The sequence below is a fragment of the Arvicanthis niloticus genome, chromosome 2, assembly GCF_011762505.2.
Source record: "Arvicanthis niloticus isolate mArvNil1 chromosome 2, mArvNil1.pat.X, whole genome shotgun sequence".
In the NCBI taxonomy this organism is placed as follows: domain Eukaryota; kingdom Metazoa; phylum Chordata; class Mammalia; order Rodentia; family Muridae; genus Arvicanthis; species Arvicanthis niloticus.
In genome coordinates, this window is record NC_047659.1 from 16,806,860 (window position 1) to 16,820,162 (window position 13,303).

Sequence of the window (13,303 nt, forward strand, 5' to 3'; positions counted from 1 at the left end):
ATTCTAGATTATGATTTGATCTCTCCACTGTCTTAAAGTTAACTCTAAAAATTTCTTTCTCCTCTAATCAACACAAAAGGCTCTAGCAGAGAAAAAGCTCAAGGGACTTGTAGGTATCCACTCAATTTTTGCTAGCACAGCACTTGGTCTGGAGAGTACTCTGCAGCCTGTCTCACTGGTCCTACAACATTTCAAGCCTGCATTTCTAAAGCACTGATTATTGCTTTTAGAACTGAAGCAGTCGCTGAAGACTTTTTCCTTGAGGTATAAACAGCATGAGCCACAGGCTTACCTAAGAACTCTTTTTCCTAATCTTCCTAAATTTGCTACTCTTTGAAAATCATGCCCATTTCAAGCTATATTAAACATGTCTCAGGCTCTCTATTTAGTGTCCCCAGCACTTTGCTTAGGAGAGGTATTACTGTCCCCTATTGAATATAAATAAAACTGTGATCCATATACGCAAGTGATTTGGCCGAGTAACAGAATCAGACTGATGAAATTCACTCCCCAGTACTACAGAAAGGTAGAAACAAGGTACTAGATGTAGTAAAGTATGAGCATCTAGGCAGCAGGGCTAGCCTTTACCACAAAAAACAAGGGAGCCACTAAGAGGTAACAGACATAGCAGCAGTTTGGGGTTTTAAAAATCCTACAGGAATTACGACTGGCCCTCCTGAAAAGCCTTAGAGAGCCATCAGCCAGACCCCCCCCCCCCCTTCTCACCCTAATGAATGAAAGGTCCTTGGATCACAGTGTGAACATCAAGAGCCTGTTGGAATGAGCAATTACCTTTACATTTTTCAGGAATATGTAAAACAGCTGGTCATTGGGAATATCCTCAAACTCTCAACCCTGACATATAGATAGGTACGTTTTTTTTCATAAATATGGTGTTCTTATCCAAGCTTTAGAAAAATAATTTTTGTACTACTAAAAAATATTTGAGATGTGAATTTTTACAATTGTTTCAACAAACTACTGAGGCATATAGACAGAAGAATCTTGAAAAAAATTAATTCGTTGGATTAAACAGAAATCTCAGTAACAAGATGATACAAGAATGACCTTAAAAAAAAATTGGTGGTGGAGGGATTATTTGGTTTTCATACTAGTCCCTCTAATATTCTTTTTTCCCCCACCTCTAAATTAAACATGATCACAGCGATGTCTGTGTGTGAAAATGACAAAAGCAATGAGCCCAAATCCCAACCTCATCTTGAACCCTGAAGACCTTTATGGCTTTTCCTTCCCTAGACCCTCCCCTAATACATATTAAAGACCACATTGTTCAAAGAGATTTCATATCCCATTTTAATACAATGTATATGATAACTAAACTTCCAAGGTTTTTGTTAAATATATTCTTTCATTTAAGCTTTAGTGCAGAGTTACAATGTATCCTAAATGAAGGAAAAACTGCTACCAGGCAGGCTCTCTAGTTGCAGTAATTAAATCAGAGTTTCTTTTCATTTACTTTTCTTCAACAAAGGGATATGGATGAAAGGGAGGTAAATATATGTATCCAAAAGATCTGTGAAATGTCTAAGTGTTTGCCCCAATTGTCCAAAATAGGTCAGATCTTATTTCAAGCCTAAACAAATTGAACTTGCTGTTAATTTCAAACGCAGGTTCCCCCTCCCCCACTTCTTATTCCATTTGTTTGTCTGTGAGTCACATTATGGACCCCCAGCTGTTTTATTCATATACTTCTATAAGATTTCAAATTGGGAGAAGAATTAGAGGCTATTTTTAATTCCATTTTTCTCAGTTCTTACCATTAATTGTCACCTATACTTTGAAGAGTGATTGGCCAAGAGACAGCAAGTACTCTTTCGGCATCACTCTTTCAACTGTCGGAAACAGTTTGCATAATAAAACAGCCACTGAAGTGACCCCTTACTCCTCTGGAAAAAGATGCAACAATAGGGACCTTACAGTTGGGCTTGGGAAAAGAAGCTTGGAGGAGGAATCTTCACTGGTGCAAAGGAAGACAAACCCTTTAAATCTTTAACACTATAATTTAATTGGCAGAACTGCTCACTTTCCCCAACTTGGGCATTTTTGTCCAACATTTGTATAATACACTAAAATATAACATGATTTTATAACATCAGTGTGTTTTAAGATAAATCCTATGATCTTTGGACATTTCTTAGACTAAAAACCTGGGTTTCCAAAGTGCATACTAAGAGCATCTGTGTAGTTCAATTCAAGTTTCAAGAGCCAATACCAGCTGTTGGGGGAGGGATTTCACACGTGCTACACAAATCCCAAGCAAATCTTGTTGTCGTTCCCTCTCCACCCCATTCTCTCATTGATGGAAAACCAGTAAGCAAAGCAAATGTTGGGGGAAAAAAAAGGGGGGGGGGGTGGAAAGGAAGAAAAAAATCAGTATTCTAAATCCTTAGTGTTTAGACACACATAACCTCCTCCTAAATGCTCATCCTTTCCAGTTCTATGCAGTGTCAGCATGAGGACAAAAGGCATTTAAAACTCAATTTGAAGTGATTTCTAACAGGAGTTGCTTGGCTCCACAAGTAGGAGAATGGGAACATTCCCAAATGTTGAGAGGCACTTATTTTTCCTCTTTTAAGGAGCAATCCAGTTTTCACAGGAAATTCATTTTGTAGCATTGTTTTGGTGTTAGGTGTCTGTCCTACTAGCCAGGCTGTTCACAAGAGATGCATCTATCTTGAAGTGTGCACAATAGCCTCTCTTGCGGCTCTCTCTTCCTCTGTTATTGATCCTTACAGATGCTCCAAGACCCTTCCCCCACCTTTCTCCAAATCCCAACCCCCCATTCTGAAAGATAGCTTAAGAAATAAGACTTCCTGCCTAGCGACTGGCAGGGCTGAAAGACCAGATTGTATGACTCCACAGATCAGGCAGGCCACAGAGAAGGCTTGAATAGAGTTAACCCTCTGTGAACTAAAACAAAACATTTGCATGCCCAGCTGTGACAAAGGTTAATCTAAATGGACAAGGGCCCAATATCTAAAACGAGGCCACATTTTTTTTTTATACAGTAAAATTTTCACTGACTTTTATAAGCAGTCAGTTTTGCCTTTTAAACTTCCAAAGACTTCATTCAACTGTGATAATTAATTTTGCTTTCTGGCATTTGGCATGAAAATTAGAGTGAAACAATACACAAATACACACTCTTGTTTTGTACGTTTACTACCCTAAGTTATTTTTTGCCACTGAATGTCGAAGATAAATTGAAGTTTTAGAACTAAATAAAATACACACTTTGGAAGAATTATCCAGGCATCAGGAATCAGTAAACTACAAATCTTTATGAGATTCAAATTGGTTGGGGGGGGGGGGGGCGTGGATCTCCCAACAACTGTACCTTCCAAATTCATGTACTGACTGCTGTCCCTAACTCAAATTCATGTAACCACCTCTGCCTATCCCTAACCTATCAATGAATTCTAAGAAAATCTTAGTTCTTAAACTATTCCTTTCTATAGAATATATTTAACAATTTCAAGAACAAATTAATAAAGAATTACTATGTATATTAAGGGGAAAAAGATGCTATTTATAATAAACATAATTGATAATTTCCACACTCCTGTGTTCCTACTAACTTACAAACCCAGCAATGCAGTATTACTGGCATATGATGTATTTAAGGAAGGGGAGCAGCAACATTATTAAAAACCCTGCTCTGAACGGAAGGCTCACTTCCCTGCCTCATGCATCCCCCAGAGTGATCACAAACCTGCAAAGCTGCCTATGACAGATGTTAGCCATGCTGAAAGGGGCTGGGGCAGCTATCAGGGACAATTTCACCGTTTCTAGAGATTTATCAACTACTTCAAAGACTTAAGAGCTCTTTTCCGTTGATAATGTCTGCCAATAAGGAATAAAACTATTAGCATCTATATTATCAACATAGCATTATGCTATGTTGATATCATTAATATATCATATCATTAATACTAAAGCCACTTTTACGCTGTTTGATAGCTGTATTTTTCTCTCCTGACCCAAATAATACTACTGTGGGATTCTGGAGTTTCTCACATAAGCAGGAGACGTGTTCTCCATATAAACATGTTATAACAGTATCTAATCAGTGTTATTTACAATCACACAGGAAAAGAAAAAAAAAAAAAAAACTAGCTCTACTCATTTAGAAACACTTTAAAAGAAATTAGTAACAGCTTAGTCTTATACCCCAAACCATAAAGCTTTAAGTCCCCTAAGAGGATGAGGCTACCTTATCAATGGCCTCACGACCCCAATCCTATCTATAATTAACAGTACTAAATAAGGTTTTGGCAGATTGTAAACGGGATTAAAGAATTTAAAAATATAAACAAATTCTGTCAAAGAGGTAAATGTTTAAAGATAAAATTTACTGTGTACTGAAATATGGAGCTTAAGATTTTTCAAATCAGTAATAAATTCAAACCTATCACCCCTCTCTTTCCTGCTCTTTCTACAACCAATTAATTCACTAGTTTCCCATCGCTTCTTTTTTGTATTTCACAACATTTGCAGGCAGTTCCTATAAGAAAACTTGGCTGAATTCTGCCAAGATACAAAAAGAAAAACAAACAAACAAACAAAAAACAAAACAGTTGTCTGAATCGCATCTAAACCTTCCAGGAATGTTTCTAAGCTTTCTGGTCCCAGAGTTAAGCAGTCAGTTCCCTTACCTTCCCATGTCTCCATTTCATGCTTCTCCGAGTTTGCTGAGAAGTTCTGCCGCAGCCATGAAGAAACTGAGATTACAGGGTAAACTCAGTCTGATGACTACCCTTCCCACACTTGCTCAATTTCTTTCTCTAAGCTGAACTACGACCGTCATCCTCACAGGTCAGTTTACAAGCCAGTCATGTGATTACAAAGTTCAGGCTCTAAGGTCACAGTGTGCATGGAGTTCGTTTATTACCAAAGGTTATCTGAGTGGAACTGATAGACTTATTTTCCTCAGTTAACAATACTGCCTCACACGCTTTCCTGAGAACTAATACAAGAACATTTAAAGTGAAATGCTCCTCTAGTTTGAAGCAGGTTCTAAAAAACAACACAACAAAAATCAAAGACATTTTTAAAGAACTAAATTGAAAAGACTTCTACTATGTAAGGTTTTTCTTTCTTTTTCACCCTAAGTCCTATGCTATACTATGTTTCAAAACTCTGCATTAAAAAATTTAGTATTAAAAGCGTTGACAATTCAGGCAAAACAATTCAGGGTAAGCTTAGGGGTTTGCTAATTTTTTTTTTTAAGAGTTGGAGTTCTCTGGTTTTTGTCATTATAATAAATAATGACAGGCAAATTCTTTTGCTTAGCACTACGGGCAGGGTCCCCTTACCTTTTAAAGGTCTCCCTTTACTTTTCCATCTCTGAATGAGTGGATACAGAATGATACATACTTGAAAGAATGTGGGAAAAGGAAACTAGGACTTCAAAATCCTTTTGGAAACCAAAGGTTAGAATATCTGCCCCAAGCCAAAGGCTGCATCTTTTAAAGTAGGTTTCTTGCCTCATTCCTCAAGTGCTGAAGATCTTAAGAAAGCACCTTGCTACAGCCTTCCTGATTCCTGAACACTTTGAATAAGAAAGGGTTTGAAGAGGCAGAAAATCTGGGTCATATGCAAATGACACCTAGTCACACACTCAGCTGTCCATTCAGGTATCAGAAGACATGCATAAAAAAAAGAATGCTACTATAAGGAAGGCCTTGACTTTGATCCCCAGCACTATACAAAGGGTGTGTGGGGGTGGGGGAAGCAGGTTCCACTGAGAAAGTGGAATAGGACTGAATTCCTAAGGATAAATGTTACATACATAACTGTGATTTGTTTCATTCTAAGAAAGTTCCCCTTTTCTCCAGCTTAGGAAAAAAAAAAAAAGAAAGAAAGAAAAGAAAAGAAAAGAAAAGGAAAGGAAAAGAAAAGGAAAAGAAAAGAAAAGAAAAGAAAAGAAAAGAAAAGAAAGAAGATTCTCCTTGCATAGTAGTAGAACTTGTCACCTGGTGGCCATGTAACTGAATGGTGACTATTCCTATCACCACTAAGGGTTTTCTTAACCAATAGTATCCACCAGGATCATCTTCCAAAGAAAGGCTAAAAGAAAAGGCACCAATTATTTAGAAAACAAGAAAAAGATGTAATTCACCTAAAAATAAATGCTTTGCCACTGCACTCCTTACATTAAAAAAAAAAAAAGATTTATTTATTTTTAATTTATATGAACATACTGTCACTGTCTTCAGACACACTAGAAGAGGGCATCGGATCCCATTACAGATGGTTATGGGCCACCATGTGGTTGCTGGGAATTGAACTCAGTGCTCTTAGCTTCTGAGCCCTCTGCCCTCCTTATCTAACCAATCAACCCCCCCTACACACACACACACACACACACACAGAGAGAGAGAGAGAGAGAGAGAGAGAGAGAGAGAGAGAGAGAGAGAGAGAGACAGAGACTTTACTAGTTTTCCCATCACCATAAAACAAGACATTAAAAAGATTTTCCTTTGCCAGGCAGTAAGGGCACACACCTTTGATCCCAGCAATCCAAAGGCACAGGCAGGTGGATCTCTGGCAGCCTGGTCTATAGAGTAAATTCCAGGACAGCCAGGGCTGAACAGAGAAACACTGTCTCTAGCTTCAGGCAAAAAAAAAAAAAAAAAAAAAAAAAAAAAAAAATCAGTTTCTATCAAACTTAATGATGCTTTTGATTAATTTTACTCAAGTGACAGTAAGTAGAATGAGGGGAAAGCCTGGGGATGTCACTAATTGACAGAATGATAATTTAGCTTGCACCAAGCCATAGTCCATCATGAGCACAGTAGAGGTGGGGGAGGATGTGAATCAAAAACCAAACAGGGAAATGGCCATTAACCAAAAGCCATTCAATTAGAAACACTTATTTTCAAAGAGCAGCTTCTAGCTCCCCGAAGGAGGTGCGCCTATCATAATTTACACCTCTGCACAGCTGAGTTCTGGAAACTCCTCTCTGTACCACAACTACATTAAGAGGAAAAGATAAACAGCCTGGCTCCTGGTGAGCAGACTGAAGCAGAGAGCTTAACTCTCCTTGCTGCTGTTGCATTCTAAGGATCAAACCAAAAGTACTGCACATTCTAAACAAGCACACTGCCATGTGGGTTCTGCTCCCCTTCCCCCACTTTTTGTTTTCCTTTGAGACAGGATCTCACTATGTGGCCTTGATTGGCCTGGAACTAACTTATTTTGTAGACCAGAATGGTAGGGCTTAAAGGCATAGGCCACCATGTCTAGTCTTCCTAACAATTCTTTTTTTTTTTTTTTTTTTGGTTTTTCAAGACAGAGGTTTCTCTGTATAGCCTTGGCTATCCTGGAACTCACTCTGTAGACCAGGATGGCCTCGAACTCAGAAATCCGCCTGCCTCTGCCTCCCAACTGCTGGGATTAAAGGCATGCGCCACCACTACCCGGCTCTAACAATTCTTGATACACCTATAAGCCTAAAAACAATTTAAAACATAAAGTAATTTCATATTTTAATTATAATTTAAAGTTATTTTTAAAATATAATTATTTTAAGACAAGCAAGAGATTTTGGATCACAGAGCTGTTTCCATATTCGCATTTCCATAGCTTTTTGAGAACATTTTACAGGATTTCTTAATAGGCAACAAAAGAAAGGTGAACATGTGCCTCAATGCCTGTACGACGTCAAAGATAAGCTCTGATATCTGATAAGCTAAGGATCTGGACACTGCTGAAAAGCTACTGCAGAGAACACAAATCAGGATTGTTTGAATACTGGAATTTGTGAGTAAGAAGAGGAGGGAGGAAGGAAATGAGTTGGAAACATTTTTATTTTTTAATATTAGCTTTGTAATCCAGACAAGAATAGATGGATAAAATCTTACATCAGCACTGCATGTGGGTCTAAATGCAAGTGGAACATTAGCTAGTCTGCAAGATACTTGGTGACATTTTCATTTATAGATGGAGAGCGCAAAACCCAAAGGAAGGACAAGGCAGATCATCTAACTAATTGAAAACAAATATCCTAATTTGTCACTTTTTCTATTACATCACATAGTTTTAGGGTAGAGGTGAGGCCTCTCTTTAAATGCCATGCTTACTGCCATTTCCCATGTGTTTGGTTATTCAAATAAAGGCTTTCAAAGAGGCCTACACATTCTAAACCTGAAGTAGTGGGTATCAAGACTAATGTAAGTTTAGTGCATCAATGTTATTAAAAGAATCTATGTTGTTTCAGTGGCCTCAAGGATTATGGCAGTCATTTCAGCCTTGTTTTAAAGAAATGTTTGATGAAAATCTGAGACAAAGTAAAAGTCATGGGACCACTCATATGGAGATACATCTACTAATTTCAGAAACTCAAGTATATAGAAACATTTTAAAACCTTTTAACCTTGAAAGATAAAGAGAAAACAGTTGCCCAAAGACTCTGGTTCTCATGAGTTAGACCTTTGAAAGAGACCATCTCCCATTACAAAAGAGGGTTTACTTCAGATAAAGAGGAATAATGAGACCACAGTGAAATGAAGACCACACTACCTGAGACTGCAAAGGGAAGCTCCTGACTGCAGAGGATGGGAGTGAGCACAGGAGTGATTTCCAAGTTCTACTCCTCAAGCTGAAAAGGAGCTTTAAAGGTTTCAAAGTTGAGGTGGGGTGAGCTGAAGCATGAGGACTAATAAAGCACTCTAGAAACTAGAAATTTTCATCCAGTTCTAGAAACACACACTTTCTGCTATGAGGAAGATATGATGCTATCTATGGTGACCTTGTTTTAAAGGTGCTCACACTTCAGCCTCACTTCTTGACTGCTCAATACTAACCCTTGGGTAATGAAAATATACTAAACACAGAAATGACAATATAGTGTTATGAAAACCATGCCAGAATTGGGTAAAAATTATTATGAAAATACAAATGAACTGGGTGGTAGTAGGTCAAGGCACTTACTGTGAGAACCCATGTGTTAGGTCCTGGCTATATGAGCATTTTCTAGTTTTACAATTACTTGATACTAGACCTTATACTGAAAATCTAGTTCTGGAAGTAAAAGATTTCCTACCATTATCTTCTATTTGCTATGTATTATGGGTGCCCTTTTGACTAACATACACGTTATATAGCTCCCATTATATTCCAAGCTATTTGAGACTATGCTTGTGGTTTCGATAACCATTGCATAGGTAGTATATGACAAAAAAGGAGGCAGTCAAAAAAAGTAAAGAGGAGTTGGTCCTGAATCTATCAACAAGGAAAAAGGAAAGAAAATTCCTTCAAGAACATAACCAGTCACCAAGAAATCTGCCCCTAGGACATTTCTGCAAAGCCAAAACCAGTTCTCCCAATTCCAATTCTAAGGCAGGTATACTTACCCATATCCAAAGCTTTCCTCTAACTGAGGAAATTAATGTAATAAAGTTGAAGACCAAGAGGACCAATTGGTTGTAAACTGACCAGATAGGGATCCTACTATCAACAACCTCTACTGGTTACTCTTTACCAAAAATAGGATCTCACAAAAGAAAAAGCAATTGAATCTTACTAGTCTTCTTTGGGGTAGGACTTAGCTTCAGTTGGTAAACAGATAAAGTTTTATCAAACAAGATATAGCATATTTAATTCAAATCTGAGTCAAGAATACAAAACAACCATAAAGCAAGTCAGCATTGAGCAAGTCTTACTCTGTGACAAACAATAGGTTGGAGAGTCAAGATCCTCTCCTTGTAGAGACCAAGCCAGCAGGAGATACAAGGACATTTCTGAGATGAGGAGTAAAACACAGTGTGTGCTCAGAGAAGAGGTGCCTGTCTCAGTTAGGATGGAAGCAGATCCCCACTGTGGTATTGGCATCTAAATATAAAGCTGAGTATTTAATGAATTAAAAATACAAGCTGGAGAGATGGCTCAGTGATCAAGAGCACTGACTGCTCTTTCAGCTGTCCTGAGTTCAATTCCCAGCAACCACATGGTAGCTCACAACCGTCTGTAATGGGATCTGATGTCCTCTTCTGGTATGTCTGAAAACAGTGATGGTGTACCCATATACATAAAAAAATAAATATTTAAAAAATAAAATAAGATAAAATAAAGGATGGCCTGACATGGTTGTGTACACCTTTAATTCAAGCATTCAGGAGGCAGAAGCAGGTAGATCTCTACAGGTTTGAGGCCAGCCTGGTTTTCAAAGCAAATTCAGGATAGCCAGGGCTGTTACACAGAGAAACCAGTCTCAAAAACAAAACAAAATACAAACAGGAACAACAACAAACCTCAGAAAACCCTGGAGGGGCTTCTTGGCAGAAAACTGAACTGCACTGTGAAGCAGTGCTGCTGAGCAAGCCTACTGTGCGCCACAGCACTTTTGCTTTCTGATAAAGTTTCTAAATAAACAAGGAATTAAAACTAGATATCAAATAAAAGATGTTGGGCTTCCACTGGTGACTTGAACACCACCTCTCCTCCTCTGTGCCTTCTCTCAGAGACAGATTCTTGGGAGCAAACCTTCATTTGGAACCAAAGGCATGATCTATACAGCCCCTCCAACTCACTCTAGGTTTTGCTGCTTAAGACAATAGCAGTATGGCAAGCAGTGAAAGAATGTGAGGAAAGACCAATGACTTTCAGGAATTCTTTCCTTGAACTTGTCCAAACATCTCGTCCTAATAATGCTCCTTAGAAAAACATCAAAGCATTATTGCAGGATTTGAACATTGCTTCAGCCAAAAGGGGGTGGGGGGGGGAAGAGAAACTATCAGGGATATAGGCAAAGGAGTGCATACTAGATAGTACACAAAGTAATTTCATAGATTATCCCCTTCTCTGAGTTACTTAACTGAAGTTAGTCAGTTGTAATTCTTACAAGTCTAAGAATCTGTTTGGTCATGCCCTTAAAAATTATCTACTAACAATTCTTCTGCTACTGGGAAGGTAAATTCTCTTACATAATGGATCACTATCAAAACTAGTTTTCAGGATCACTGTTTAGCATCTTCTATGACAAAGTTATCACATAAGCTGGAACATTAAGAGATCATCTGTGATACTATTTCTTAAAACCAAGTCCATCTTTAAAATGCATATACCATTTAACCCAGCAACTGAACACCTCTAGGAATGTATAACTTATGGGAACACCTGTATATGCAGGAGTAGAAAAGACACCACTGCAGGGGGCTGGAGACATAGCCCCACTGGTAGAGTGCTTGCCTAGTAGGGCTTCATTTCCCAGCACTGCATACATTAGGCATGACTACCCACACCTCATATTTAACACAGAGGTAGAGGAAAGAGGATAAAGTGTTGGAGGTCATCCACAGCTTCAAGGCCAGCTTGGGCTACTACAAACCCTGACCCCTCTCTCCAAAAAATAGTTCTTTTTAGTATTTTATATAATCTGCTTTTGCCTCCCAGGTACTAGGATTAATGGTGTGTACTGTCATCACTAGCTAAAAATAAACTGTATTTTAAAGTGTAGGGTAGGTCAAGACAGGCAAAGATGCTTGCCACCAAACCTGATAATCTGAATGGGATCCCTGGACCCATATGATGGAAGAAGAAACTGCTTCTCAAGGGTGGGTAGTCCTCTGACCTCCATATGTACACTGTGGAATATATACTACACCCCCAAAATAAAATGTAACAAACAAAATACAAGTGTATAAAAGTATAGGGCTTGGGCATATTTCTGTCAACACAGCACCCACCTAGCATGCACTAGGCTCTAGGTTTGATCTCTAGCACTGAATAAAACTGGATATGCTGCTCCATGTCAGTAATCCCAGTACTCTGGGGAGTAAAGGCAGGAGAAATTGAAGTTTAAAGTCATCCACAACTACATAGTGTGTTTGAGGTCATCCTGGACAACTTGAGACCTTACCAGCTCCACCCCACCCTGCCCAGGAGATATAATACACATATGTACTTCAATACTTCTTGCTGAATTAGAGTTATAGAGTAAACCAAGCAACCATGGTATTTATTAGAGTATATAAAGCAACAATTCCAGGTACTAGACTTAGGAGACGAAGGACAATGACTCCTGGGCAGCAAATAGAATATGGCTGGTGAATCTGTGACTGTCCTAGTTGACTATTTAGAGCAGTGGGTCTAAACCTGTGGGTCCTGACTCCCTTGGCAAATCTTTATGTCCCACAGAAAAAATTATATAATGATCCATAACAGTAGCAAAATTAGAGCTATGAAGCAGCAGTGAAAACAGTCATACAGCTGTGGATTATCATGACACGAGGAATTGTATAACAGGGTCACAGCATTAGAAAATGACAAAGACTGGGTTAGAGGTTTTTCTATGCTAGCAAGAAACAAAGCATCCAGGTGTAGCCTAACAGTTTCCCAGAGTTACAAATATGAAGCTAAAAGTCAAGGAGGTCGATAAAACTGGAAAAAGGAGTTCATAGGGCACTGGACCAGAGGGAGAGGGCTACACAGAGAGTGCACAACTGAGATCTGCATAGGTTTTCTATGTCTTTAGCTGTAGATTATTCTGTTGCATGTGCAAGAGAAAATCATCCAAACTGAGGAAATGAATTCCCAAGGAGAGTAAAGAAAAACTATCTTTTGGGCTCTTTCAGGGCTAAGATCTTTCCTCCAACATTGGGGATGGAACTAGGGGACTTTATGCATGCCAGGCAGGTGCCCTGACACGGAACTACATAGCTAAATATTTTTGTTTCAACCAGCCAAAATGGAGAGCTTTCTGGATTAGAAAGCATCCTGAAGAATGTGATTAGTATCTCCCAATACCTATCCTGCAGGTATTCTCCTTAGAGCACTAGCCGGCTTATCAGGCTAACTACTTGACACATTCAGTTCAAATGACAGGCAAGTGGTAATGACTGGTTTGTGGAATGAAAGATAAAGTCAGCAGGAGCCAGATGAGACAAATCCAACAGGTTGAGAGGACAGCAGATCTTAATAAACCTTGTCTTAGCCTCCTCTTGATATAGACAAAAATCAACAGTATAAGCAGAAATTCCCTTTGCCTGAAAAAAAAAAAATCATCATAACTTTGTTTCAACGACCTCACACATTGACATTTTCTATTGGATACTTCTAAGGTCTCTACAATGCTCTATAGGGTAGACCTTAACAATGCAGTAAGGCAATCTTTGTGAGCCTATTCCTAGAAAATGGTTCTCTACAATCTTACATGCCCTTATGGCTCTAAAGAGGCCAAACTCAAAGTTTGGTATTATCCCTGACTCAGTTTCACACAAATAAAACACTTAGATTCCATTGACTATATCTGCCTAGATTATGTTAATGCAAAGTTGGAAAG

General features: G+C 38.6%; 1 protein-coding gene across 16 annotated transcripts in view; it reads right to left on the reverse strand.

The window, feature by feature from the left end:
* Window positions 1-13,303, reverse strand: part of Nr6a1 (nuclear receptor subfamily 6 group A member 1) — a 191,343-nt gene that overhangs the window by 50,794 nt on the left and 127,246 nt on the right. Inside the window, exons 1-2 of one of the 16 annotated variants that reach the window (XM_076928683.1) lie at window positions 5,337-5,566; window positions 4,677-4,742 (exon numbers count right to left, since the gene is read on the reverse strand). The exons of 13 other annotated variants lie outside the window; for them this stretch is intronic. In XM_076928683.1, coding sequence (XP_076784798.1) covers window positions 4,677-4,692 — 16 coding nt within the window. In that variant the 5' untranslated portion in view covers window positions 4,693-4,742; window positions 5,337-5,566. Of the gene's footprint in view, window positions 1-4,676; window positions 5,273-5,336; window positions 5,567-13,303 lie in introns of those variants that run through there. 2 more of the 16 variants (XM_076928685.1, XM_034494446.2) reach the window with 2 other exon arrangements.